This window comes from Bombus terrestris, chromosome 13 (assembly GCF_910591885.1).
Source record: "Bombus terrestris chromosome 13, iyBomTerr1.2, whole genome shotgun sequence".
Classification (NCBI taxonomy): domain Eukaryota; kingdom Metazoa; phylum Arthropoda; class Insecta; order Hymenoptera; family Apidae; genus Bombus; species Bombus terrestris.
The window spans coordinates 9,004,214-9,028,243 of record NC_063281.1 but is presented as its reverse complement, the minus strand read 5'-3'; the positions used below and the strand labels follow the sequence as shown (position 1 = coordinate 9,028,243).

Below are 24,030 nucleotides of genomic sequence, written 5' to 3'. Positions count from 1 at the left end.
GGAGAGCAAACAAACTCCAGCCGGCTCATGGTTCCGCATGCCGCCCTTTATGCCCACGAAGACCGGGATTTGGTTTTCCATTTTGGAGAAATATTTCGGAGTAGCCGGCATCAGCCACGACGATGAAAAAGCCTTAGCCCTCAGGAGATTCCTCGACCCACATTACCTCGCGAAGATTAAAGACACAGTGACCAGCCTCCCCGCCACAGGCCAGTACGATAAATTGAAGAGCGAGCTGATCCGCGCCCTGACCGAATCGGACAGCGCCAAAGTCGAAATGTTAGTCGAACGGGAAGAGATGGGCGACAGAAAGCCTTCACAGTTTTACAATGACTTAAAAAAATTAGCCAGCCCCCTCGCGTCCGATGAATTCATCCTCATCTTGTGGAGGAATCGCCTCCCTGATCGTATCAGGGAAGTCCTGGCTGCAGTGGACGATACGAGCATCGAGAAACTGACCAGGACAGCGGATAAAATCTATGAGGCGTGTAATCGTAACGGGCAGCGCGCACACAAGGTGGTCACAATCGCCGAGTCACCGGCATCACACGAAGATAAAACCGACGCACTGGCCGCCGCCGTCACCAGCAGGGTGCTAGACGGAATGAAGGCTATGAGAATCGACGGGCATCGTCGACCACGAAGACGCTCGAATTCTCTCACCCGACCCCGCCGCCGTTCGCGTTCGCGAGATAACCCGCGCCAGGACGGAATGTGCTTCTATCATGCGAGGTTCGGCGATCGCGCCATGAAATGTAACGCCCCTTGTAAGTGGAAGTCGGGAAACGACACCAGCCGTCCGTAAAAGCGGCGGACGACAACGGCTTGGGATCTCGCCGCATCTTTGTTTTGGACCAGAGAACGAAGACTTCATTCTTAGTTGACACCGGTGCTGATATCAGCGTTTATCCCACGGACGTAAAGAAAACAGCGTATGAACTATTCGCTGCCAATGGGACGCGCATTGCAACGTACGGCACTTTAGCGATGGAGCTAAACCTGTCCTTACGCAGAGCTTTCACCTCATCACCTCAGTATTAATGCAAGCTATATCTTTGAATTCATATATTTTTAAATTATGAAAAGGAAATATATGTTTAGACCAAAAATCAAATAAAATCGCAATATTGATGATATAGAATTAATTGATTACGTATCCGATTTTAAGATTGTTAGTCTTTAAAGAATACATGTTACAAATACATGTTAAAATTCAATATAATATTAAACATACCTGAGTGGATTATATTCTGACGTCCAAACGATGAGATGCTGCACGTCCCTCCAGGTTAAATCTTTGCTTCAAGGACAATACATAAATTATTCTGATGGTTGCAACTATGTTTCCAAGAAGTACTTGTAGCGTGTGAATGATGGAATATTTCGTAATCTGATTGGAATAAGTTAGATCGGCCCAAGACAAGAAAATAGCCTAAAGTGTTTTTCTGAACTGCTTAAAACAACCCTTGGGAAACGTTGATGCCGGCAAGTTTCGTAGTTTCATAGATGAAACGAACACGTGGTTTGTTTGAAATTTTCTTGACGGTCGAGATAACGATAAGTTTTTAATCGAGTCCCGTATTATGTTAATTCCACATGGATGGATTTATGCTACGAGCGTTTCCTCGTCGAGATTTCCGGTAACAATGTTTTCATAAATGAAAAAGAGATTAGAGGGATTTGTGGTGAATAAATATCGAATACGGAAAGGAACTTTTCTTTCCTCCTGCCTTTCGTTTTAACTTTGCTGATGGCGTATTATGTATTTCACATATATATTAATTAAATACAAATATATAGAAGAGAGGCATAAGAAAGAAAAGGAAATTGGCAAACGAATAAAAGAAGGAAAGGAAATAAGTAAAATAGCAGAAAGAGAGGAATAAAGGAAGAAACGAGAGGAGGAAATGAAAAAATGAACGCATCGAAGGAAATATTTAGTCTGCTGATTCTAAGGTTCAAGCAGAAATGACCAATATCTGCTTGATATAAACTGCTACACTCTACCACTTCATGCTGTTACGGAATTTTTAGTAACGCGACCTCCTTGGTGCTAATACATGTTCTACTTCGTACAAGTATTCAATTCTGCAAACCCATTTAAGGATTGTGCTCGAAGTTACTTGAATCTTAACGAGATTCAACCATAGTCGCGCTAATGCATTTAACGATTTTTCCTGCAAATGTGATGGCCCCAACCCGCCCTCTAAATAGAACAGATATTTCAGTGGGTCCGAGAAAAAAGGAAACTAACGCGCTCGTACTTCACTTGTAAAGCTAAGGCCAGGATTCCTGCAGCTAATGGAGCGGACGCGGAAGTGCCAGTATGACCCGTGGTGCAGGTGTTTCTTAAGTCTGTTGTCGCCTGAAAGCATAAAAAGACAGTTCGTTAAATTATTCCATTAGCTACAGGGGATGGTCCCAGTAGTATTTTCATTCATTCTGATATAATCCAAAATTTCAAACGATTCAATTTCGAACATTTCGAACCGAAAGGGACATCTAAAATCTTCGAATTATAAAGATCTTGTTTTATCGAATTTTTTGAACTTAAGAGTGCTTAACATACGGAAAACACTGAAAACGCATCTTACGAGGCTTTCACGATCAATATTTTCCGAATCGTAGGTGCTCAAAGAAGAACGAATTCTACTTACAGAGGTTTAGAAATTAATTAATTACCATTTTTAAAATAATTTTATCATTCATTTATCGATTTTCCTTTTCGATCCTTTCTCTGGTTTCCGAAGCGAAAATGATACTGTCGTATTTATATTTAATATTAATACTATTATTCATCATTTGTCTACTTAGAATCATATCATATTATCTTTGGAATTAACTGTATCATCTTCTTGCTATCAATGCTTTTATAGAAGTAACTCATTTCTTTCTTGAGAATTGAACGTTAATTGTGTATTTGTATAATGAAATTAAGCAATTGACAGAAAGTGAAGTTGATCAGTCACCTCATATAGATTTTCAAGTTATCATTCGTTAATTGTAATAGAAAATGAGACATGTACAATATCGCTTACTATCATTTGATCGTGATAAGCGCCACTGCTATACGTGGTGGCCAACGTTGCGGGACAGCTTTCACCGTACCATGGAAATCTTCCAGTTTGACTAGCAGATCCCACAGCGATGGTATAGATGCTTCCTACGTATCCGTCACATCCGCAATCGTCCGATCTCAAGCCCCCATTCCCGGAAGCCCACACGTAAATGCTACCTCTGCCGCCTCTGCCCTGAATAATCGTGTCAAATCAATAACTTTAAGAATCCGCGTACTCTACATGCGTTATTATCTTTATCCAGTTTGAAAACGATGTTTTTACGCGTATCAGATAAAATGACGTTATCACGAGGAATCGTTTGATAAATATCCACCCACGACATAAATATGCATCGAGGCCTATGCTTCTCGACCTTTCGCACGATCTATTCTACATGAATATTTAATTGTACACTACCACGCCGTGTATTTTCTACCTGCTTCGTGACGCCCATTTATGGCGTATCTCGTATATTCTCATATAGAATTAATTAGAATTGCAGGAAATTTTTTAGTCCGGATGAAAAAGCAAGATTTTTATGATGATGAATTTTCATTGTTTCCACCAGTTTGCCAGGTGACGAAGAAAATATTCTTCCTGGTGGGCGTGTTATAATGACGACGTTAATACAACTTTCTCGTTTCAAGGTAATTAACGTTCCAAGTAATTAGAAACTCTTGATCTATGCCGAGAGTGACACAAAGCGTCTCAAGCTCTCGTTGCTGTTCGCTAACTCGACTCATCCGTCTATGATTAAACGAAAACGTTCAGTTTCAAAGCGTTAAGTTTCGATTCGCTTTATCCCTCCCCTCCTGCCCCTATACTCGCCATAGCGATACCACGTTCGAGAGCTTCGCTGGCCAGCCTGCCAGGAGCTTCTAGACTTTTCCCATCGTCGGCTGGGCCCCACGAGGCCGTGTAAATATCCACCAGTTCCGGTTTGTATCCTAGCGCTTCTCCCTCAACGCGATCGTTTACCAAACCATCGAGCAACTTGATGCCGCCGATTGAAGCCTCGAAAGCGATGCCCACGCCGCATTTCCGATTGTTAGCTTCCATTGCTATTTCCCCTGCGCATCTCGTTCCATGGCCGTTCACCCCTGAGGACGCGTTGAATAATTGTTACGCGCGAAAGAATAATGTTCGATGGAATTACGCGCGAGAAGAAAAATTCTTACAGAAAACGTGATTTGTGCTGATTAGACGGATGTTTCTTTGAATGTCTAGTTTTTCTGCCTTCTCTAGGTTATTCTTTTATATATTAGATTAAATCGTATTTTTCGATCGTTCTAATTTTAGTAAGTTTCTATGCTTTGTTTCTATCATAGACAAGATCTTAGAGTATTAAGTCGTTTTTGTTTGATAAAACGGGGGCAAGGTTAAAGTATGAAAATTGGAGGATTACTGCAGAGATATTATGTTCCTGGTAAATCTTGATAAACCTTCTTGGCGATGCAAATCTTGTGATATGACGTATAAAGTTACGGCATTCAGTCTGGTATAAACTTTGCTGATCGCGTAAATCTTACGATATGATATATAAAGTCACGTATTTAGTTTGTATAATAAATGGTTGGAAGAATGCGAGCTCAACTAAAAGCAATAATTTTGTTTTTCTACCTTTTGTATTTATCGTGATAGGATTGTAATGCTACTTCAGGATAATCTGTATAATATATATTCACTGAAAACGTATATCGGAGTTAAGCGTATAGGCGATTTAATCTGATAATTCATACCTGATAATTCGTATCGTGGCAAAGGATCATCGTCAGCCTCGTTTACATCGTAACTAATATCAGGATCCTAGATCAGCGAATTCATAAAATTAATTAGTAAACCGCTACATAATGATCTTGTGTAGATGAAAGAGCAAAAATAGAAATCTTGTAACGCTGGAAGGTTATCCTGGATTAAATTTCACCTTGAGCGAAGTTTTTTTTAACATTATCGTTTTACATTAAATTTTCTATTTTTCATCTAACACTGGATGGTTATAATTAAATTTCACTTTTTTATTAAATTTCATTTGTTAGATTTTATTGATTTCTAACGTAAAAAAAGACGTACTCTCTCTCTCTCCCTCTTTGTCTCTCTCTCTCTCTCTCTCTCTCTGGGATGAAATTTCAATCGCGATGGAATTAACACGATTTCTTTTGACGGTAGCTTTTAAGAGTTAAAAAATTCAGGATTAAAAAAGGATTAAAAAAAAGGGTTAAAAATTTCAAATCAAAGGATGCAATTTTAAAAGTCCACTCTCGGTCGCTTATGAACTAGAAAATGTAACTAATATCAGAATTCTAGCATTAATTCAATAAATTGATTATAAGATTAATTGACAAGCTAAAAATCGTTGATAGAAGTAGAAAAATAGAAAATATCCAAAAAATTACAGGCTGCAATTTTAAACGATCCCTCTCGTCATCTATGAGCTAAAAAGAGTAGCTCGAAGCAAAGTTTCTCGTTACTCACGTAGTTATTTCGCAAATCGTCGTGGGTATATTCCAAGCCATCGTCCAAAACTGCGATTCTCACGCCTCGACCAGTTACCCCCAGTCGATAGAGGGACAGTACGTTCAGATCCAGCTTAGGGAGAGCTTTGTTCGATCTCGTGTCTTGCTGCAACAGTTGATAAGGAAGCCTTGTGTTATCGTCAGATAGCAAAGTTATCCACCAAACGTTTTACCAACAATCCCTTTTTATTGATTTCACTTATTATTGATTTCTTTCAACGTGTTTCTTCCTTTCCTTTTTTGAATTATTTTTCTTACGTTTCCAACCAATTTTTACGCAATTCTTAAGGATACTTTGAATGAGTTTAATTACCAGGTACCATTCTTGATCCCAAAGTTCGTCATTGAACATCAGTCTAGAGTCTTGAGGATCTTCCTGCCAAAATTCTTGCCAATCTTTGTCGTCTTCCTTGATGCTATTCAAATGATACTGATCTACCTCCAGTCTTTTCTCCCTTATCAGTGGTTTCTCCGAGTCGAAGCTAGATAATGGCACGTAACCGCGCTTGTGTCGCTCGATCGTTTTCTGTTGATCTGCCCAAATAATCTTCAAAATTGAAAAATCGTGTTGGTAGAACCTAATATCGTAGTTTAAAAAGAATTTAACTTTGGAACTATCACTAGGATTAAAACTTGTATCAAAACGATCGAAATGAAGCGTGAAAAGATATATAAATGGATGAAAAATATAATATAACGCAAGTAGAAAGTCATGTTTTTTCCATATGTTTTATTAAAAAAATCAATGAAATTCTAAAAAATCTATCCATTACCTTGCTGCTTGAATTTAATGGTTTTGTTGACCAAACTCCACCCCTTTTCTTCTGAGCACCATTGCCATCTTTGAGCCATATATACGTATCCACGAAGCCCAAGACCTGAACGAAGAACCTCGTATGGAAAGATCGGAAAGATTGCAATTTCGGCAGAAAAATTTAAATTAACGTGACGCTGGGCATGGTAGTGGCTTCATAAAAATTTAAATTAACGTGATGGTGACGTACAGTGCTGCGTATTGCTTTCATCTACCAGTAGTTCTTTTATTTCGATTTTTTATGTTCCCAATTCGATAATCGTGTAACACGACTCTGTACCACATTGCGGCAGCATTTTTCGAGCCAAAAATTTAATAAAATACCTGAAACGAGATCGCGTTTAAATTTTCGAAACGACCACAAAAATGAAACTCACAAATTTTTACAAATTCACAGGAAAATAGCTGTAGTCTGAATACTCTAAATTTTTCTACGAAGATCGCAGGGGAAAATATGATGAGCGTAATTTTGTAGATTTTCTGGTCCTCGTGTTATTTAATCACTACAAAGCGAGAATAACACATATGCGTATAAATATATGCTCATGCATCTGCAGAATATAAATGTGTACGTATATATAACGCAATCATTTATGCCTATGGGGAAGGGATGTCCCCATCTGCGCAAATATCCGATGTCCCTAACTGAGAGTGTGAAAAATATGTACCTGGTTTATTTATTTCAACGCTTCGTTAGAAATCAATTTTTTTTCCTCTTAATCAAATTTTTCCTCTTTATCTATAATAATTTTGTTAAAAATATGCACATATACAGTGTGATCTGCAGCTGTAGTAGTTGGCGATATCAATTAGGGAAAAGTCGATACAGGAATCGATTCTAGAACCGTTTCGAAAGCGATATAGAATCGGAAGAGCAACATTTACAGGACCAGTATGGAAACTGAAATAGGAACCATAATCGAAATGGATAATAGTTGGAAATTTTAGTTTCTCGTGACAGTTATTATGGATAAAAAGGTTCTTCGTAACCGTTTCAATCAGAATCTTTACATAACATTTTCTCAACTGTTTCAAATGTCCGTTTTACTAAAAAGTTTTGTTAATACGTAATTGGTTCGTAAGATATTGAATTTTAAAATTACTTATCATACTTTTCTGCGTTGTCTTCGCACAAATGACTGTACGTAAACTGGACTATCTAGAACGAGCCGCCGGCCGCTACCCTTCTGACTGAGCACGCAGGGTGCACGAGCGACGAGGGTGCGCCGCGACGTCGCAACGATTCAGCCCTTCGAACGATCGAATGGGACGCTTCGAATAGGATAGCATGAACAGAAGGTTGGTGTCGTCTTAACTTCAACAAGAGATAGACAGATAGATAGAGTGGAACGTATGAAAGGGCTTTCAGGGAGCGTCGAACGTCTAAAATGGGGTATAACGTTATTATTATCCAAGTGCTACGTGTTGGTGGTATTTTTGTATGGTATCTCTGGTATTTGATGTCGCTTCTTCCTCATATAAAAAGGGAAAGACCCGGTTAGAACCTCGATATTTCCATAACGAGCGAAGTCTGTTTTTTATTTTCGATCAACCTCCTGATAGTTGGATTTTCCTACTGGCTGCTCCTGATAGTTTATCGATCCACGGGCTCGCCTGATTGATGATTGTAGTGGTAACTGCGTGTGCTGGCGCAATAGGGCGCGACGCATGGACATACGTGCACGGGGTGACGAGGAACTGCAGGTGCAAAATGGTTTATGACTTATGGCCGCAGAAAGAAAATGAATGGAAAAATTGACTGGAAAAATTGAATGGACTTTCTTGGCTCGCAATTCCTATTTGACGCGTTGGTCGATCAATTATTCTGGCTGATCGATGATTTCGTAAGGATTGAATGTATACTATTGTGCAGAAATATTTGCAGTCAGTTTGTAGGAACGATGATCGAATTTGTTTAATGTTTACGAGTTAATGATGATTTAATGATTTATTATAACAATATTATATTGTATTATTTGTGGTGTACATTAATATATAAATTTACTCATTAAATATCACTGCTTGTATTGGCATAGATAGCTCTTTCATCAATTTAGAGAATCTTTCTTAATCTGCCTTATAATTCAGAAATTAAAGAATCCGAAAATGAAAAATTTGTTATGCAACGAAATAGTTCTGCAAAGTTTAACATTTAAAAATACTGGTTGTATTGTTTCATGTCAGCTTTTAAAAATTAATTTAATCGGGTCATGATATTATACGATAATTATGAAGAAAAGAATCATTGTGGTTTAATTTATCTAAAAAGTTGCGCGATTAAAATACACCATGTCAAGGATAATCAACTGCCGGTATATTTCTACACGGTCACATACGTAAACCGAAGTATAAAATATAATTGAACGGAATATCGTATGTTTTTTTCATGCAAATACCAAAGTATTGGCGCATCGCCAAACAACATGTCCATATTGTGAACGTTACGAATATGTCAATTACAAATATTACAGCAGTTCATGGATTACGAACGTTGCATAAATCGAGCGTATCTGCGCGAACAGATGTGTATCTCCTCTCTTTGCCGATGTAACGTCATATCTCGTTACATCGCGCTAGATCATTTCCATATTTGCATCGTTTCAATGGACGTCACGATTAAAAACCTCGTTCGTCACCGGCAGCAGCGAAAAAGCATAGGAAAATGAACTGTCAGTAGTCGAAATATTTCTCCGCATTATCAAATAGCTGTATATTTTCGTAGAATCAAAAATCACACGATTTGAAACGTAAAAAAAAATGACACACCGCGAGTCACTGTCCTGCCATCTCATCATGCATATCATTCTTAGTTTTTCATCGGTAATGTTACCCGGTTAATTAACGGTCAAAGATATTTGCAAATACATGTTTATACTTTATAGAACGTCCACAACACTAAGCTGCGGATAACATGACCAATTTGATAATGGAAAAAAACAACGAACGGTTCGCGATTAGTATGTCGACGCGGACGTCGCGTGGTTGTGCGATACCCTCAAAAGTGACCCCAATTTTCATCGAATAACATCGACAGGGAAAACAAAGGCCGGAAAAATCCACGAAGCCTGTTATGAAACAATAATCCCGCATTTGGCTTTGCTTGGCCCATGGAGAAAATATACCTATAATCCAGTATCCATTATATTTGAAATGTATTCAGCCAGAGGGAATGAATCCGACCGGTCGTTGCCATCGAACCAAACGATAAACGGCTGAATATCCTCGACGACGAACGCGCTTGTTTTTTTATATTCTTCTTTTTATTCGCCTCTCTCTCTCTTTCCCTCCCTCTTTTTCTGTGTCTATCTCTATCTGTTTTATTTTTATTGTTTTTTTTTTGTATTTTTGGGGGGCTGGTGGAAGGAGAGAACAATTCAGTTTGGACGCGAGGATAAAAACGGTCGTACGTGCGAACGATCGCACGTGATGGCGTAAGCAGCTACCGATTTTTATACCACTGGCCCCGGTACATCGATGTTATCACGATTTCTGGCGCCAGTAGGAAGTCGAAGCGCGGCAATTTACATCCACGACACCTCCGTGTCCCGCAAATAATTTCGCCACGGCATTTCAGAAGATTTATGGAGCCGATTTTCGGTCATTCGACGTCCTCGTTCGCTTCAAGTCGCCACGTATCATGGATTTCTCGTTTCCGACTAGATGTTTTATCCCATTGGCTTTATCTTCAACCTGCTGAAGAATGGACGGTGCTTCTAATCATGACTTTTCCAGGTTAATCTCCGATTCTTTCCTCTTTGCGATGCTCTATTCATCCTGCGTTTGGAATTAGGAATGCGAAGCTGGAGCTATTCTTCAACTTTTTTAACTGTACGAAGATTAGAAGGACTCGACAAGTTAAATTTCCTATCTTTTACAGGGAATCATTTTTAAAAGTCAGTACGTTGTCGTCAATCCCATGTTATTAAAATTCTTCTTTTCTTTTCTTCATGTGTCCACAATTTTGTCTATTTTTGAAAGACTTATGTTAGACTCGTGACTCTGTCATATTAAAGTCTTTCTATTTAGATATAGATTTATTAAAATCTCGTTGTTTAATCGTAAAGCAACATTAAAATAATCGAAGAAACATACGTATCATATGTTCCACCGTGTCTCATACGATACGAATCCCCCCGAAGAATCTTTCCCCTAATTCCTCCAATTCCAAAGTCTGGATGTCCATCAAGGTCAGCTCTTGAACAAGAGAGTAACCTTAAAATGGGGCACGTACAACATGGCTCGCTTTAAATTCCACGTGGGAACGCTTCAAACTCGAATCTGTCTGTTACGTGATAATGGTTCGATTCCCTTCGTCCCGGTGGCAATCGACGCTTGGTGCTGCCCAAAACTACCCTCGAGACGAGCTCTTCTATTCCCCTTGTGTTTGTTAGCCTGCCAGATGAAAACCAGCCACCGATTCTATCGTCCGTCTACGTGAAACGAACGAGACCTGAGAGATAGAGGACAAGAAATCAGAGTCGCTCATTACTCGACGATCAGCGATTCCTCGTATCGATCGGTCAAATTACGCCCGGCTGTCTCCTCTCTGTGGGAAAATCCACGAGCTCCAGGCTATCCAGGTCGGTTTGTAACAGTCTTCCCGCGCAAACGACTGTTACTATATGCGCCAGGAGTGAAGGTACGAGAAGAGAGGGAGACGAGGTAATAACAGGAGGAAGGGAGAGTATTTTCGCAGTCCATTTGTTTTGATCGGATTTCCAACTGTCTCTGGTAATCCCGCGGCAGTAAGCTCCCGCAGGCATCGCCACGTTTCAATGAAAACCCTAACGTTTCTGTTCTACCGTGGAACAGAAACACCTTTCGTGTAACATCCACGGGGGACGTGTACCTCGCGCATCCCTTCGCTTGTACGATCGTTGTTTGCGAACTGGTTTTGTTGTTACTCTTCGTTTCGAGTTGTGTTACCTTGTTCTTTCGACTAGGAGAAATTTTACTCCGTTTAAACGGTGATGGTGATTTTTTCATGATTTGAGAATAGGATACTTTTGAACGTAAATTAAATAATTGACTCTTTAATTACTGTTTGTTCAGCATCTTACGTAATAGCATCACGTAATAAAATGTAACATGGTAAACGTTCTTCTCGTTTGCCTCTTCATTTTCATACTACAAAGTAAAATATTCAACATTCGTGACGAAGTCGAGAAAGTTCCTGTTAGACAGGGATTAAAACGTAATCTGGATGAATTCAAAGGAGAAACACCGTGGAAGAAAAAGTTATTTTAAATCTTATCGCGTGTGTGGAATATTAACTAGCGCGGTTCGCTTGCAATTAAAAATGTTAAAGAATGAAATACTCAGAAAGTAAATGAATTTACGTACAAATTAATAACTGGTAAAAGAGATACGAGGTAACAACGAATTTCTGTAATATACGTAATATCCAGTACATACGACTGCCTAAACGATTCCACAGTTGAACGCGAAGTTTCTTATACCCAGGAGTTGCGGAAATGCTACAAATTTCACAGATATTGCGCTCGTACCGCGCCATTTACTATCCCGGTATAATAATCGCTTGTATATCGTTCAACGTCGTAGGTGGCTCGAGCTTATAACGCTCTACCCGGTGCGTGTTTCTCGAGATTACGCTCTCTCCCTGCCACTTAAGCACGCTAAATTCAATTATATACATTGAATTCCACGATGGAAATGGTAATTTCGTGGCACGAAGGTTTGCAGATCCTCGAAAGGAAACGGATGCTCACAGTCTTTACCTATCAATATGTAACTTCGAGAACATCGACCGTGATAATGACAATGCTTATGCCAGAAAACAATCTTCAAGATTGGTGTCTGCGAGCAAGCAACGCGGGTATGTATCGCGTAGATTCGTGTGCGAGCCTCGTAAAAATTCGAATCGAGGGTACGAGCATCTTGAGAATGAAGAAAGAAATAGCGGAAACTCGTTGGACTTATGGGAACGCTACAGTCGATTTCATTTGCCTGATTAGCTCTATCGATGGCTACTGTGCGAAAAGTTGCGAAAATGAATTTTTGTACGTGCAGCGTAGAAATTGTTAAACATAACATTTATTAAAGTCGATCCGATCGTTGGAAGAAATATTTCTTAATACGATTAAAAACGAGAAAGACAGACAATTCGGTTCCAACTGAAACGCTATGTAATATGAATTCTTCTATCCTGGAATATAACCGGATTTAAAGCCAAAGTATATTTCGTTCGATCCTTGTTTTTCGTTCTTTGTAATTGTTGAAACGAAAGAAAAGTTTGCCGGTATACTTTCTGGATTGAAAAAGTTTATTCTCTGATGAAACTAGGTTAAAATTAGAATTGAAAAAGTTGTCGATTTAGGCGAGATCATGGTGTCTCACCATGGATCGTCCATTTGTACCAGGGAGCGCGTCCAGGGGCCCATATAATGCGTGGGAAATTGAATTAGCAAAGGCAATCTTCGAAACTGCGCTACGTCAAACCCGGCTACGTCAAAATCAAAGTTTTAATTGAAATCAACGCCGTAACCAGCGTCACGTGAATTTGGTCAAAGAGGGTCCGGACTAGTTTCATATACTCGATCTCACTTAACTCTTGAACCTATTAGTGCCGTATCGATTATGTTATGTATCGGAATTATGTGGCTGACACGCCGTGCTACCCATAAGTGTGCACGTAAACTAATACGTAATTTCGCAGCAATATAGGCGTGGGAAATACCTGTCTGCCACACGAGTCGATCATAACGTTGTCACGCATCGATCTTTTCCAAAGCTTTCGGTTCTCCAGACATGTTGACAATTACACGTAAAAAGCTAAAACGTCAATTTCCTACAGAGCACTGTAAACGTAAAATTCATTAAACTGTGTAATTGTACAAAAATCGCGAGCACGTCTTTTTATGTGAACGAAACGCTTTTTATTAACAACGTGACATTATTTTCCTTTTTGGACAACGTTGACGATGTCCAAGTGAAAATTTTGAAAATCCCGAAAACTGAAATTAACTTGTGCATTTAAAAAGAACTCCAAATATTTAAGATGATAAAATCAAACGTGTTATGTATAAATGGAACGTGAAATTAATATCGTAAACTGGCCTAAAATACACTTGCCTGTGTTGCAAATACGTAAAAATGTACAGTAGAACGGTGCCTCTTGCTGCATATTCCTTAATGTATATTTGCAAACTGAACTTTTGCGTACATTACGATTTTGTATGGCTCCTGCTGTTTACTATCTACTACTTTTACTATTTGTATTGCTCGGTTATGGTAATTTAATTGGCAAACAGTGCTTGAGAAATGAATAAATACCAATGTGATATAATATTTGTCATCGGATGCATTGAACGGTGCACGATCGAGTCGATGATAAGAAATATCGAGAGCGAAGTTTTCCGGAAATCAGAGATCAAATATCAGGATCTACTTGAACCGAGATTAAACCTTTTCGAAGGTAGGAAGCTAACGAAGGCGAACACCGAGCGGCAGGTCGCTATGACATCTGTCAACCCCCGTAACGTGGAAGTTCATTATGGCGTTCAACAGAGGACGCCATATCATTTATTTCAATTACTGCCAAAAGCTGAAGCTGAATCGGCAAAACCTCCGCATCCGCTTCGATCATTTATGAACGTACCGTCATTAATGCCTCTACCACGAGAAGAGGTCGTTAAAACTGTCATAGTCACGCTACTCGTCTTTGAAACATTTTTGTTTCGATCCTAGAACACTCGTGTTACGTCTCATCGTAGTTGATCGTTTTCGTATTTTAATCAAAGACTAATTCGTTCCTTTGTAACTCTCTTTGACAAGAACGAGTTTACACTGTATCATTGGTGTTCAAAATTGAATGTCGCAGCAATAAAGAGGCATTTCCAATATTCGAATTGTATTTATTGGAAGAGAAAGAGAGGCACGATAAGACACTTTGAATTTGTAGCAAAAACGTGATTTGATTTCGATTGATCTTGCCTTGACTTTTGCCGGTTTACGTAAATTACTCGAAAGTAACGCTATCTCTTTATTGTAACAGTCCCTTCAATTTTTGCTCCGAGCTTACTATACATGTATCGCGCTTCATAGCAGTTTGTCTCTTATTTTAACCAAAGATTAATTCGTTTCTTTGTAATTCTCGTTTCCGTCAGGAACAAGTTTACATTGTTCCATTGGTGAATAAACATGAGAATTCTTAGCAGCTTATGAGTATGAATATGCTGAAATTTGATGAACGCTTCATTTTACGAAAGATTCGGTTTTACAAAGACTGATTGTCATTTAACAGGGTGGTTAATTACTTTCCAAAATATCCACACTTAACGATACACGTGTTAACGATACGGAGTAATTATATGTATAATTATATTATATGTAGTAATTATATGCGTATTATATGTTCCATGAAGTTATTGTTGTTGATAATTCCGAAACTGTGACGTTCAACGTATTCTATTAAAATTCGAACGTTCAATAAATTTTGTCGGCGATTTAGTTCCATTCAAAGGTATTCTCCATTTATTGTAGTTCGATTCCTACTGTCGCTCGATTATACAGGAAATAAAGAAAACACTGTTCCCTCGGCCTGTTCCGGAAATTAATGTTAGGAAATTCATTCCAACAGTTTCATAACAGCTTCTCGATAACTGGATTTCAATTTGCCCGGAGGCCAGGCTTGATTGAGCAATCTCGTGCCTTTATAATATAGGGTGTCCGCGTAAGATATATGATAAACCTGAGTAACTTAGACGTACACAAGTTTCACTGCGAGTAATTAACTGGCTTATCGGATTTTCTGCTTCCTGTGCATAGGTAGGCGACAGATTATAACGAAAATGCGGGTCACACGTTAAAAATGTCGTTTGCGTTTCTTCGTTAAGGCAAATTGTTATCTCAATCGTTCTTAATGCAACTATAAAACTAGTGGCGTATTGTGCGCCATGCGATGTTTATCAAACGAGTCATTCAGAATAAAAATAGACCGGGTCACGTTTCTTCTAAATATGAATTTATACATGAACTCGGTATACTACTCGTCATTCGATACAATTAATATAAGAACATTGTCAAGATAAATAATTTCATTTCTATCGTGACCGTTATAATATATGATTTTGTCGTAGCATTAATTTATTTCAGTAAGCTGGATTAGTCGTAGAAAAGTAGAAGAATTCGTCTTTACTGAATCAAAGACAAATAGTATTTGTGTTTACGCGTGCCTTCAACAAGAAATTACTATTACTCATTGTCAGAATATTGGAGGCAGTGCACTTTTGCTCACACAATGGTACAAATTTAAGAGACGACGTAGCTTCTCTGCCCAATGATGAAATCAATTTTATTTTTATCAAACAAGTAGTATTAAAAAAGCAATTGCAGAAGTAAGATCGGGTAGAAGGAATATCGCAGAATGTTGGGTAGAATCCAAAAGTATTGGTTTCAAAGTAAGAGAAGAGTAAAATAAGTATCTCAGAAATGGGACCATCGAAGATCTTCGAAATATGAATTTCCGAAGATTGTCTTTTAATTAAAAACGGTACCGTATGTGTAAAGGTAATTGAATTACAATTCTTGGAAAATTGTCCAAACTTGACTTGTCTATGGACGTGTTGCGCACGAAGATGGTACGTTGTATTTCGAAGAGAAAAATCGACAAAATTTCATACGTCGTCGCGTCGCCAAGATCCTGGATAGGCAACGTTATATCAAATGGTCGAAAGCTTTCGAGGCTACGACGGCAGTTCGTTTTCGAGCCCGATGAATAATTACTTTTTCCCTATTCCACGTCTGTCAGTCACTCAGTTCCAGGCATGTAGCTGTTACCTGAACGGACGTAAACGCGAGAAAATCCTAGAAAATTTAGGCGACTCTCTGCTCAATTCTCTATCAGACCATCGAATAAAGCACTATGATAATCGATAAATATGCAATCGTTGGCAATAATGAAGTATAGAATGGCTTGTTTAAATATGTAATGTTGGAAAAAATATCGAGATTTCAAATTTTAGTAACGCCGTAAGAATATAATTCTTACAATATGAACGTAAATGTGACACGAAATTTGGCAATCCAATTAAGAAGTTATTCAGAGGAGAATTCCAGATCGAGTTGTCTCTACGATATGTTCCCTTTCAATTCGCGTGATCTATTAGCTATAATGTACGACAGTCGGAGAAAAATAGCAGTTGCTGGATGTTACGTTTCGCTGCCAAATCGATGGCACCTAAGTGTCCCCTTATAATCGTTTAGCAGTAGAACGTCACGACTGGAGCGATTTACGGAAGATTGATCGTCAACCCAGTGCCGCGTAACTATCAGCCTTCTCATTCGAAATTATTCGAATCATAGGATCGATACGCCACGAATAAAGAATAACAGATTTGTATTAAACTATCTAGAAAACAGAAGCATTGAAATCACTGGATTTCTACATTAAACATCAATAGATGACCAGCAATATATTTATTCCAATTTTACTTGGCACAAATTTCACACTTCTATCGTTACTAGCTTTCTGCTATTAATTTACTTCCAATCGAAAATTACGAAAGCTACTCGCTCAAACCTTATCTCGACCAAAAGGCCGAATAACCCAATTCCAAGATTACCACCGTCGACACCGACGTTCGTGTTAGGTCAGTAGTAAAAAAAAAGCTCGATTCGAACGGCTTTTCGCTACGCCGTTCTACCCTTTTTCTCCCTTTGAGACCGAGAGACCACGTGAGCTTAATTATACGAAATAATTACACGACGTGACTGGAAAATAAACGAGCGAGCGAGGGCATGTGAATCGTGCTCGCCATGGATTGCGGTCGGCCGCGAGGCTGCTTGTGCAGCTGCAACTGCGCCAGTCGGCTTTCGTGGCTGCAGCTGCAGGGAAATGCAGTTTCGCGGGCGCAGAAATACAGAGTGCTCGACTGGTTGACGGCACCAGGGGCCAGGAATCGTGGTAAAGCGGTTGAAAAAGGAGAGTCACTCTGTTAGCGTAATTATGCCGCATGCTGCCCACTTGTATTATGCCGGTTGATGTTCAGAAAAAACACACGTCACTTTTCGTAAGCACGAAAAATGATTATGGTAATTGCGACGATCACGGCGAGGTAGTGCCCTTCTCAACTCGTCTGGGACGTCTTGCTGGAAAAGTGGATCAAACTTTTGATGCGTGTGCCGAGCGTAGGGAAATTCTGTGGAGCATGGATGCTCAAGAGTTTGTGCACACGCGCGTTTCTTTCACGAGGGTAAACGTTCGTTCGGCGACAGGGTTGTTGCAATTTCATGCGGGTCCATGTAGGTCACCTTCCTTATTGGTAAAGAAGAGAGTTAAAAAGTATGGCCGAAGAAGAACGCCTTTAAGAACGTTGTACGTACTTACACTGTCAAGTAGAAGTATATGGATGGTTGTTTGTTTCTGATGGAATGTAATTTACTTAGAAAATTATCGGTAAGAAAATCTAGAAGACAAGTGAAATCGTTGGGTTAGTTTTCGAGATCATTTTCTTCCTTCTTGGGTCTGAAGTCCCTTTTATTTACTGCATTTGTCCCGTTCTTTTTGTTAGAGTAGCTTTTTAGAATACATTATAAATTAAAATTATAAATATAACATTTGACTGCGACGTATGTGTCTAAAAATTTAACTCTGTTCAATACACTTTAAAAATAGGGAATATACATAGTTCAACAGAATGGACGTATCATTTCTATAGCTTCCATCAATTCCTTCTTTCCTTTTTAATAATTCTCGGGAAAAATCCGTTCTCCGCGAAACGACACAGCGCACAAAAAACTTTATCTTATCTTATTACATTGATACTCGCGCAACAAATTCTCGTCCATCGACGCTTTTAGACAAAGCATACACCCTTATCGTGCTACTCGATTTAAGAGTTATCGAAGGCATTCACGGCACGGCGCTCGTAAAAAGCTAGATGAAATTCGATTCGCCCTTCTCTCTTACACTTGCATACGCGTGTAGTTACTTTCGCGATACACGCTGCGATACATCGGGTCTACCTTCGGATAAACGTGAAAAGAGAGACAGCACGAGCGAAAAGTCACCGTTATTCGAAGATCACGGGCGCGTCTCAATTTCCTCGAAAGAAGTTTTCGCTTTGTGGCCCCAGTCAAATACGCGTGGAAAGAGAGGGTTGCCGTTCACTCTAGAAATTTTCCCAGCTTGCCGAGCCTTTGAACGTGGATCCCGTACATTTTACCAAGCAAGCTCTCCCCCTCCCCCTCCTCCCCACCGTGTTCCCGTTGGCCTGGTAAATCTGCGCGAAAGCGTAAACGTATTTCAGGCCTTCGAGATCCAGCGAGACGTGAATGTAGCGGGGAAGCGTCGAAAAAGTGCGGCCAAATCGTTTCCCCACGGCGCACGGATCGCTGCAAAGAGATTATCTCGGTAAGCAAGCCTCACGAACCATTTGATCGCTCGTTCCAGCCATTCTCTCCCTCCGTTTCCGCGTCGAGATTCACCGAGACATCGGCCAGATCTCGTTCCCCGGTTTCTTCTTCCCGTTCCACCTTCCTTCTCCTTCTATCTTTCTATATTTCTTGTCGTCTCGTCTCTTCCCCTCGCTCGTGCACTTTGCAAAACGAGTTCTGCCTTGAGATCAAGTCGCGCGAGAGAAAACGTCCCACCGACCAAGAAGATATCCCCGGACGTATTTTCTCCCTTTTGCCTCTGGACCAACCGATGTTTAGCCGATCGTCTCGTTTCCTCGTCCCTTATGTACGTAAGCTAACCCCATTCTTCTTGCGATGCATCGCGATTGCATCGGCCAGAGAAACGTTTCGAAAACGATTTTTAAAGTCGACGTTTAGAGTGTGAAGTTTAATAAAAAAGTGATAACAATATTGCCTTTTCGCTGTGTTCTTTTTCCCCTTTTTAGCTTGGGGAGTTATATGTCAAGGGATTATAGATAGATAGTTTTAAGCCAGATTTACGACATGGGCGTGATATCATTGCTATTCTCGCGTTCTAGATTTCTTAATTATGTGGTTTAGTCACTTTTCAGATATATTTAATATATATATATATATATTTGACTCTCTCTTTTTTTAAAAAGCTTTGTTTTTATATTAAAAGTACAATATTCCATTAATTCCACTAATTTACTTGCTCTTTAAATTTGTAAGAAGTCAATTTTTGTCAATTTTCTCATCTTTATATCAGTTAGTGACTAAAAGTAAGTATTCTAATATGAAATAATCGAATGATGTCTAAACAGATTCCAAGATACGTAGATAGTTTTCATCTAGGATTGATCGACGACATACTACATTAAGAAATTGTTCTGTGAAAAACGAGAAATTTATCACCCGCGGTTTTCATTACTAACATGATAATTGCTGCATTTAATATATCGCGTATTTCGTCGAAACTCAATTATATTCATTTCCGATAAGGAAACGGAGATCCGAAAAAATGCTCGCCGTTCAGGCGAAATTACATCGCGCCAACCGAACCGGAATTATATGTAAATATTATTTGTCGATAAAAGGTTGGAGGCTGCGTCAGCAGAAATATCGCGTCCACCCGCGGATTGACGGAATCCCGGTGAACGATCGACGGGAAAATATTCCTGCGGAACGTTTGCTCAAGGTATTTGAATTACTACTGCAATTTTGCAGCAACAATTACGTTTTGAAAATTCCAGGCAAAGAAATATCCTCTTTAAACTACCAATGAAATAGGATAATTTCATCTACGTTTCAATGAATCTGTCCAAATATTCTCGAGCCGATTCCTCAAGAGACGACCACTATCACCCCCTCTCCTCATCACCCATTTTTGTCTTTGGTCACTGGTCACTGAACCTTGCAACTCTCGTCTCGTTAACTGGCCGCAAATTCTTAGAAGTACTGTGCGTAGTTTTCAACTAATAATATAATATACGAAAATAAGGAAACATAAATATTTCCCTCAACTGAAGACTACTATCATTCGTTTCACGCCACCTCGGTCGCTGGCTACTAAGCTTGCAAGTTTTATCTCGCCAGCTGGCCGCGAATTCTCAGAAGCATGGCGCGTAGCGTTCAACTTATAATATAATATATGAAAATAAGGAAACATGAATGTTTCGTTATTTTAAAAGAGCAGTACTATCTTGTTTATGTTATAAGTGAATTTTGAACGCATGTTTGCAAAATTCTAATGAATTCGCTTGAAGCATTCGTGGCATTCTTTTGGGATGTATATTATTCTAGCATCACCGTAGGAACCGTCACCCACGATTCATGGTTTTAACAATAACGTTTCAAAGCGAATCCGCGACTCACTTGAAACATCGGGTTTGCGTCACGCGTGAAATGGAGCGGACACGTTTTGCGCCGCTGTTTAACGAACACTTGAGATTAGAGTGACTCGTTGCGGATTATCGGAACGTGTAAAACATCTGTTTGTACACCGCACATGTTACCGTTCATTCCTCGTCCTATTAATTAGTTTTGATGTTCGGTACTTGAGCCTTTCTCCGATGGCGCTTGTGTATTTCATATTGTACGTTTAATTACATGTAACTCGATATCCATGGAACGTTTTTAATTCGTTTGATAATGGAATTATCGATCTGTATCATGCGTTTCTAAATATGCTGTACATATAGAATGATCGTAACTAATCCGCTAACCGAGTCGTTTCTTAAAAGGAAATTTCTGAAATCGTTGAGTCAAGGATTAATAAAAATCAATGCTGGTTAGGTAAATGTTACTTCTCGCTAAATCGAAAACAATGGATGAAAATAGAAAAGAAATAATAGAAATTAATTATATTATCGTAAGCATGGCAGCCTTAAACCAGCCATACAAATGACTAGTATTGACTTTATGTCGGAATTAATTAGTTAAAGATTAGTTAATTTGTTAGAAGTAATGAGATAATTAAGAGAAGATTCAGCACTGATACAATTCCAAATTTTTGGCCAACGAAAGTCGGCATTAATTTTGTTAAAAACACTTAGATTTTATTAGTTCTTATTAATTATTTAGATTTATTAGATTCTATTAATTGCAAAGAGAAGATACCTACAACTGGCCATTTTAATATGTTCGGTAGTTCCAGCGTTAAACATCGAATCATCACGAGCTTTTCAATATTTGAGAAACAATTTCTGGAAATCTCCGTTGAAACAACAGAGGTTTCAAAGGTTTAATCTGATGCTTTTGCCAGTGTACATTTTACGATGATTGAATTCAGAAGACATTCAGCGGGCTCACAAATCCGCCGGTTTTGTTTTCGTCGATTTGCCGACGAATAATTTCGGTTTCGCGGCAATAAATTCACTGCCAGTCCTTTCTCCCTAACGTTCAACGAGAAGGAAGTTCGTTCGCGACTACTTCTGTCTGAGATAAACACGAAAGTTAAGTTACAATGGCGGGATACTCTGGTCGAAGTTAAACTGGAATTGGGCGTTGCACAAGTGGCTAACAATAAGTTATTAAGCAGTTGTTCAAGTTTTAATTGCATCTCGCAATGCCCTGTGTTCAGAGGGATAGAAAGCTGTTCTACGTAACGTTGACGAACTTATTCCCGGAATTACCGGTGAATATTCTATGGAACAGCGACTCCCACGCTTTTTTCTCTATTCTGTTTCACACCCATTCTATCTTCAAATATTAACTCACTCCACCACGCGTCCCCTGCAAAATTAAACCGCTGCCCACACGAAAAAGTGAATATCTCATGTAGTTTTCACCGACTATCTTTCCGATTCTCCATTCGTTGGAATAATTCAAATACTTAATTCGACGTAAAGTGATAACTCGATTCCAAATCGTTACTTATCTGAAGCATTATAAGTGTAAAAAGTACGTATGTAATATATAAAAATATACAGAATATTCAAAGTAACGCAGTTGTTACGACATTGGAGCCTCTCAGAAGCCAAACTGAACATTTCTTTTGCAACATCATCCTTTCTCTGCTTTGTAATTTATGCTGATAATCGATCAATGTGGTTTCGAAACAGCCCATTTAATAGGTGAAACGTATCATTATTTAGCTTACACTTATTTAGTTGTATTTGTAGTATAATTACAAGGATGGAATATGGTATATTTAAAAATTTGATCGATTGACATACCGGTCCGAGATGCCTGTATCCACTCTGCAACGCCAAAAGAGACGCAACTTGGGGCCCACCTTGAATTCTCACCACCCATTCCTCTCGATGATTATCACCATCAACCACTGTACTCGTTGCAAGCTTATTCATGATGATCGAAAAGATAACGAGCCAAAAGTATACACTGTGGACATGAATTCACTCGTCACTGACACTTATCTGTAATATTATGAGAGACACTTTGTGTTACGATTTAAAACTGATGAGATACCTAGCCATATCGGTAGTTGAATTCGCGTAATTAATACTCTCGATGTAATTAGAGGATTTTTATTTTACATTTTCTTTCACTTAATTTCTCTGGAAGAACAATCGCTGTAACGAAGTTCCCTCGGTGACTATTGGATCTCGAATGACAAGTGATCGGACAGTGTGTGTGACAATTAGTTCCGATCCTCCTTTTTGCTTGTAGGGGAGCTCACATTCCCCACCAGGCCTGGCAGGTAAGCGGGGAAGGGTCACGCACGTGATAACGCAAACAAGGTACGATTAGGGACGAAGAGTGATTGCCTGTCTGCTTTAAAAAGACACCATTTATCCCGTTTCTGTCCTTTTTCCGCCCACTTATTTAACAGAACTTCGAATCCGATAAATGCTTCTATTGTAATCTTGCATACAATGAAACATTTTCTGAACTATCTCTTCTTTTATGACTCATTGTAAAACACATTGTTGTTATAACTTGTTGAATATATTTCTCCGTGCACAAATATCGTGATATCTCTATGGTTCATATAAAGATGATGTCATAAGTGATCTTATTTATTAAGGAAATGATTAAACAATAATGATTTTGCATTGGTGAAAGATAACGACACAAAAGTATTTGAAAATTATTTGCAGCAGTTACAAGAGGAACATCATGAATTAATCGTCTTATTAAAAAAAAGCTTCTTAATTAAGAGAGAAGTGAGATCCGAATCAAAATTTGGAATTATACTAAGAACAAATAGGATAAAGAAATTGATTATCAAGGGACACACACATTATACACATGAAATTTTTATTATGACATTAAATACATGCATTCCCTACATCTGAATTTATTATTAATCATCTTATTAAAAAAAGCTTCTTAATTAAAAGAGAAGTGAGATCCGAATCAAAATTTGGAATTATACTAAGAACAAATAGGATAAAGAAATTGATTAACAAGGGACACACATTATACACATGAAATTTTTATTATGACATTAAATACATGCATTCCCTACATCTGAATTTATCTCGTCGTCTGAAAGTGTTTCGCATTTACCACCTGTCATTGCATATTTTTGCGAATGTCTGTTCTCAGCTGAGAGTGCAGCTCTTGCACCGATCCTTGAGACAGGTTGCGATTAATTTCGACTATGTTTGCTCTGGAAAGCGTTTCGATTACGCCGAGGAATTTCCAGAGAATATAACACAAAGCATCCAGCGGTCGGTATAATTTTGCATCTCAATTACAATCAGTAGTGAGTCAATTTTGCAAGAAATGACTCGGAATAATTCCTCTATTCTACGAAATGTCACGAGTGCGATGATCAATCGAATGATATCAACAAACG

The 24,030-nt window shown here is 38.9% G+C and overlaps 1 protein-coding gene across 1 annotated transcript in view; it reads right to left on the bottom strand.

Moving 5' to 3' along the window:
• Positions 1 to 22,864, bottom strand: part of LOC100648653 (neuroendocrine convertase 1) — a 31,217-nt gene extending 8,353 nt beyond the window's left edge. The window contains exons 1-10 of the mRNA XM_003400009.4: positions 22,695 to 22,864; positions 22,442 to 22,607; positions 6,346 to 6,450; positions 5,886 to 6,119; positions 5,532 to 5,678; positions 4,799 to 4,865; positions 3,888 to 4,159; positions 3,039 to 3,251; positions 2,265 to 2,365; positions 1,235 to 1,300 (exon numbers count right to left, since the gene is read on the bottom strand). Of these exons, the coding sequence (XP_003400057.2) occupies positions 1,235 to 1,300; positions 2,265 to 2,365; positions 3,039 to 3,251; positions 3,888 to 4,159; positions 4,799 to 4,865; positions 5,532 to 5,678; positions 5,886 to 6,119; positions 6,346 to 6,450; positions 22,442 to 22,607; positions 22,695 to 22,702 (1,379 nt within the window). The 5' untranslated portion in view covers positions 22,703 to 22,864. The remainder of the gene's footprint in view (positions 1 to 1,234; positions 1,301 to 2,264; positions 2,366 to 3,038; positions 3,252 to 3,887; positions 4,160 to 4,798; positions 4,866 to 5,531; positions 5,679 to 5,885; positions 6,120 to 6,345; positions 6,451 to 22,441; positions 22,608 to 22,694) is intronic.
• Positions 22,865 to 24,030: the final 1,166 nt, after the last annotated feature.